Below are 6,015 nucleotides of genomic sequence, written 5' to 3' on the forward strand. Positions count from 1 at the left end.
AGATGCTTCACCATTTCACAGGAGATGTTGTGCCAGATTATTTCTTGGCAGGAAGCAGCTGCCCGATGACCAGCAGAAACTAATGCCCATGTCTCATAATGCTGAGCTAAGCTAACCGGCTGTATGGATGAGTAAAAACTTTGGAAATTACATTTTGCCAACCTGAATTACTGTGTTTTTGTTTGTATGTAAGGTCAAAATATAACACATGATTTCCTTATTTGGTATGTGTTAAAGGGTTGTCATTTCAGTGCTTTTCTGTAGATTGGGTTTCAGTTTAGTCAGAAGGATAGAAAGAGAATATATGAAGTAAAAAATGTGTTTGTTTTTGCAGTTTTTGTTATTACTACATAAAGCTTTGAAGAAGTAAAGATGTCCATAAAACATAAGGGTTAACTGTCCCATGTCTCCAGGACTGCAGATATAGTAGTCTCCTGAGCTGCCGCCACACTCTTATTTGCTCATGTTATTCATCCACTCATATCTTCAGCCTGGTGTTCAATATGGAGCTGATTTGTTGGTGAGACCACCGCATCGTGGATTTTTTTTTTCTATGCCGCCATTCCTCAAGCATTGCTTAATGCCACACTGACGATTCTGCAGACCTCCAAATGAGCAAAGGCCCAGCATCCCTCTGTGTGCCGGTACAGTATATTCCCATCTCTATTGTGGGAAAACTTGTTAGTTTCCCCACAAGTATCTCTTTCAGCAAGAACGTAATCTGCGCCTGGGTGGGTTTTGTCTGTTTCTTCATTCCTCCCTCATGTATGAATAAACTACTGTAAGACTCTGCTAATCATCCGGGAGCTTCTGTACTCTGCCCTCCTTCACCCACCTCTCCCCTTTTTCTTTCTGTCTTGTCTTTGTTGGAAATTGTTTCCCAATCATATTTTTCAACCCCTTTTTAATGTCGGTTAAGGCCGCTTCTCTCACCAACTAGCACAGTGTGGTCAGACGCCTTCATCCAGACTCACACAGAAGAGCAGTTCATGGACTCAATTACTGAAGTTGTGCCTGCAAAGATAACTTGGGATGTGAGGCTGGTGGATGGCACCAGAGGAGCACGCCTTGTGGCCACTATGGAGTGACTTGACAGCTGGCAGTCATGAAGAAGAGAGAAGAAACACTCTGCAGCAGCTTTGAAGACAGACAGTGGGAATAAAAAAAATAAAAAAAATGAGACAGCAAATGTTACAGCCCAACACATCATGACTTCATTAAATTTCTCGCTAGGATCTCTAGGATTCATTGTTCATGAAGTCAGAGGAGTTTGTGAGATGCTGAATCCCATAGAAGATTTGAAATAATCATTTTCTTATTCAGCAGCTTTCCGTCCCCTGCTAAAAAACCTGGCATATGACTGAGTTGAAATTTATAAATCTTTTACTGACCTCTTGTGGCTAAAAACTGGTGCAAAAACAGGTCTGTGTTTTTTCAAACTGCTAAATCCTTCATTTCTTCGTTTCTTGCAACTTGTTCTCAGAGGGGAACAACTCCTGATACATGTTCTGCAGGGACACTACAAAATCTTATAATTCATAATGGAGCAAGTCAGTAATAAAGCAATACCTGCAATTTTGAATAATATGGTTTTAGTGTAGTATTTGTATTAGATTTGAACAATTGGACAGTGCTTGAAACCTTATTTTTGCTTTTTCTATTGCATTTACTCCTTCAGGGGTGCAAACAACACAAATAATTCTCATATTGATTTCATTTGCATCTTGTACTGGTATTAAACTCTCCTCATGATTTCTCTGATGCATACCAGCAACAGAAATAATTTCCTGTTATTGTAAAGTTTTGTTTTTGTTTCCATTTTCAACAACTTTGTAACATTTTGTTTCTTTTTTAATTATTGCACACAGCAACACACAGTTGTGATTGATACCCAGACATATTCCCACTCGGAGCGTACATCTGTTTAATCAATTTATGATGTGATCACTTGAAAGCTGCCCTTAAAGGTCAGTGTAAGAATAAGTGGTTTGATGAATGTGTCTGACACTCAGTAAGGAACCTGCTTATTTTAAGCATTCTGTGTAATTCTTACAATGTGCATATACTTTAAAAAAAAAAAAAAAAACAGCACAATGTGAAGAAGGGTATGTAAGTCTGTTAAACCCACTCGCACATAATTCTTTTAGATACTCTTAAAAGCCATGTTTTAATACAGAGCCTGTCCATTTTGGACAGCATATGTTGCTTTTTCTTTGTGACCCCCAGGAAGACACTTGTGACAAAGATAATAAAAGTTTCTCCAAATTTTCATTTATTAAATATATTGACAAGTACATTTTTAAAAAGTCTTGGGTGCCTGTCCAGAGAGTTGTTAAAATTACAAGAGAAATTCTTTGTTAGTAAAATAAGTATTGCATGTGTTCACTTTACCACTAGAGGGCGCCACCAGTTCATCCAGGTAATACAGAACAATCTTTCTGATCAGAACTTTTCAAAATGGATAGCCTATAGTATTCCATTTATGATATTAAGATCTGGTGCTCTAATTTCCAGGTCTGTAATTTCCTAATTAATTCTCACAAATTTCTGTCTGTGAAGATTCTCAGTCAAGCAGTGAATGGTATATCAGGGTGTTATCCAAAGCCTTTCAGATGAGAGGTGAAACATCTTTTAGAACCATAAGCAAGTCCAGTTGCCTTCAGATAACACCGAGATGTCTTCTAGAAAAGCTTCACTGATAATCATAAGGAATATAAAGATAGTATTCAGTTGGTACACATCCAATTGATTAATTCCAGTTAGTAACAAACATAACTGAGACACTTTTTCAGTCAATGCAGCAGGTCAACTGAACAATTCAATGTGAAATTTGTCCACATGCAAACATTATGGTTCCAGTAATGAATAAATAATCAGTGAATGGTTATTTAGATATAAATGTAGCAGTTCCTTCAACAAAGTTCACATTTCCTTCACAATTAGAAAGTATTACGAAATTACAAATCCATAAAACAAATCTTCTTGTTGAACATTTCAGGTCAGACTGACGTGATGCAACAGTGTTTGACTACAAGAAACTTTGCAAACATTTTGTTTTTGTTTGTTGCTAAAATTGTAAAATTCCAGTGTACATAACAAATAATTAATATTGCATGTTTCAGTATTTTCAGTATTTAAGACATTTTTGCTTTTAAGAATGAAGCTTTTGATGAGAAGCCTTCTGTTATTGCTGGTGCAGTCTTCATTTGTCTCCAAAGCAAAGTTGTAGTCCCTCCTTTTGTGTTAAAATGATTCCATATGAATTTCAGGTGCATGATAAAGCCTGCATGGGAAAACAAATTGTCTGTTTATCAGTGATCTGTTACCTTTAAAGCCAGCGGGAAAAGGCAGCTCCATTGTGATGAGCAAGAGATTCTCCTAAACCATATTGTTATTGTTGAGCTTGGTCCACTCAAATATGTCTTGCTCGCACACAATGTCCGAGTTGATGAGAAGGTAGCGATCACCCACACAGAAGTGCTTCTGGCAGGCAGCGCACTTGAAGCACTCCAGGTGGTAAACCTTGTCCCGCACACGCATCGTCATCTCGAAGGCTCTGATCCTCTTCTCACAGGAAGCACAGAGACCGTCCTGACCGAAAAGCCTGATGAGATGGATGAGAGGGAATCAACATGTTACTGACAAGAAGATGAAAAAAAACATCCACCCACTCTTAATGACATGAAACTGGAAGAGGAGCATCTCCATTAAACTACTGTGGAGCTTTCACCTGACCATGGACTCACCTGTCATTAATTAAACAATCCAACAGGTGAAAAAATGGTGTTTGTGAAATTCTAAAAAAATGTATACGTATTTATGTTGCTGCCAACAAACCCCTGCAGATGTCGCTCTTCTCTGTAGGACTCGCTCACAGATGTAACTCTTGCAAAAATGGTCAGAAATAAAGAGCTTGAATTAAAATAGGCAAAATAATGTTCAGTTCTTTCGAACTGTAGTTTCTAACAAAGGCCCCTCAAACAGTGGTAAATATTGCATTTGTTGGGGACTATTGTCAGCTGCGGATTCATACACTTTTTATGTGCTCGTGAGTATCCCAATGTGATGACATTTTAACATGTTAAATGGTGTCTTTTGATGAGAAGAAGGTAAGAAACTGCTTGATTAAATCATGATATTGCAACATTACATCACCATACTAACCTGAGATAATCTCTGCGACATAGTTTTCTTCCCAGTTTGTAGTAGAGCCGACGGCCCACCTCCCCCAGCCGACAGCCACACAGGTCGCAGCTCAGGCAGTCCTCATGCCAGTATTGCTCGATGGCCTTCAGGAAGAATCTGTCCCCGATGCTCTGCTGACACCCACCGCATGTCAGCAGAGACGGGGGCATCTGGAGGACCTCATCCACCGGCTCCCTATAGAGGAAAAGGTAACTGGTTAGAAAATCTAATATTTTAGGGCTGCAACAAAATACTTTTTTTTATCACGAGTTAATTTGCCAAATATTTCCTCCGATGTTTGATCAACTCTTTGGTATGTAAGCTGTCTGCTGAGGTGGCCCAGAGCAATGTCTTTAACTCTTTATCCCTAAAATATTTTTGTTAGTACCCTGCTAACATGATGCAATTATCAAAAAAGGTAATAATTTGAGGGGAAAAAAAGTCTAGGTTTCCAAAATGATTCTGCACTGGCATTTGCTGATCTATCTGCCCTGTAAAAGTGTTTCTTGCATCTGGTCATGCTTTTTTTATTGTGTTTTCTTATTTAATATGAAATGTGCTCAATCAATGTATTTTTTTCATAATTGACTTAAGTTGAATCTATCTTTGATCTTGAGTTATGTGTGCAGTTGCCATTTGTTCTGGCCACCTGGGGGAGCCATTGGATATTGTTGAGGTCCACTAGTGCCACAAAACGTTAGGGCTACTTTAATAAAGAAAAGTGTCACATATTCTGTGTTAAAAATGGTGCAATGATTTACTCTTGAACAGTTTTACCTCTCTGTCAGTTCTCTTGTTCAAGGTAATACTGAATTTTTTTTTTTCATGGCAAGAGCTTATTTGTACTCGTTTTATAAACACTGAAGGAAGTCTACTCTTGGACATGAACTTGAATATTTCCCTTCAGCATATTTCTGACCTCTTGGTATCAGCTATCTGCAGCCGTTGCACGCGGGATAGTTTGGTGTCACACCAATGGTGCTGCGTCTTATTCGAGACTAAATTAACATTATTTCAAATTGTTCAATTTGTTCAAATTATTTCAAATTGTAACTAATCTACTCACTCATTGGTTTCCAGTGTCTTCCTCTCTATAGTGGACGTCATTCTTCCAATCTGATGATCCGGATCAGGTTTCGGAGTCCGGAGCCAGCAGCTCAGCGGCGGCTACCTGTGAATCTAACCTGCGGGCAGACGCGCTGCCCCTGCCCCCACTCCCTCCAAGCCGCAGTTTCAGTCCGGTTTAATCTTTTTTTTTTTTTTTTTTTTGTGGTTAATCAAAAAGCTGCGGAGTCCAGCAGAAATGGCCGCAAAACAAGAAATGTTCGCGCTGAGCAGCTACGCGATGATGGAGGACACTGTCATCATTTCCTGAGGCGATAACCCGCGGTGACACTTCATGTCTTTCAAGTCCATTTTATCATTCTGCGGCTACTTTAAAGACTGTCCGCGCCTTAGTAAACGTAGATACCATCAGGCCGATCAGAAGGTCACTTGCGTGGATCTCCGTGTCCGTGCGTCTTTTTGGACTGAGCGAGCTGCAGACGCGCTCCTCCACACGAAGCTGCGGGCACCGTTATTGTGCAGCAGCGGCGGCAGCATCGTGTTTAAATACGTCGGGCCCCCTTGGTCTCTGCTTTCGTTTCCCTCTTCCTGCTCACGACTGTTTGACAATGGGGGGAAATCGGTCTTAAAGCGACAGCTAAACACTGCACAGCCTGCTCTGTCAGGCGAGGAGTTAGGTCGTGACTGAGACTAATGAGTTCATTATATGCTTTGCTTTGCTAAAGTGCGGATCGGACTAAAGATAAACAGTGGCATGATATAATT

The 6,015-nt window shown here is 39.8% G+C and overlaps 1 protein-coding gene across 1 annotated transcript; it reads right to left on the reverse strand.

Moving 5' to 3' along the window:
• Positions 1-2,249: 2,249 nt before the first annotated feature.
• Positions 2,250-5,935, reverse strand: lmo2 (LIM domain only 2 (rhombotin-like 1)). The gene is made up of 3 exons (XM_069162229.1): positions 5,252-5,935; positions 4,165-4,380; positions 2,250-3,604 (listed from the first exon to the last, which is right to left on the reverse strand). Exons 1-3 carry the CDS (start codon positions 5,290-5,292, stop codon positions 3,379-3,381), a joined length of 483 nt encoding a protein of 160 aa, XP_069018330.1. The 5' UTR covers positions 5,293-5,935; the 3' UTR covers positions 2,250-3,378.
• Positions 5,936-6,015: the final 80 nt, after the last annotated feature.

The sequence above is a fragment of the Embiotoca jacksoni genome, unplaced genomic scaffold, assembly GCF_022577435.1.
Source record: "Embiotoca jacksoni isolate LCO1_2020_lvr unplaced genomic scaffold, fEmbJac1.0.p SCAF_3, whole genome shotgun sequence".
Classification (NCBI taxonomy): domain Eukaryota; kingdom Metazoa; phylum Chordata; class Actinopteri; family Embiotocidae; genus Embiotoca; species Embiotoca jacksoni.

Coding starts and splice junctions, on each gene's coding strand:
- lmo2 (XM_069162229.1), bottom strand. CDS start 5,292: ATGACGTCCACTATAGAGAGGAAGACACTGGAAACCAATGA. Junction 4,381..5,251: donor AAGACACTGGAAACCAATGA/GTGAGTAGATTA, acceptor TTTCCTCTATAG/GGAGCCGGTGGATGAGGTCC. Junction 3,605..4,164: donor TGTCGCAGAGATTATCTCAG/GTTAGTATGGTG, acceptor CCATCTCATCAG/GCTTTTCGGTCAGGACGGTC.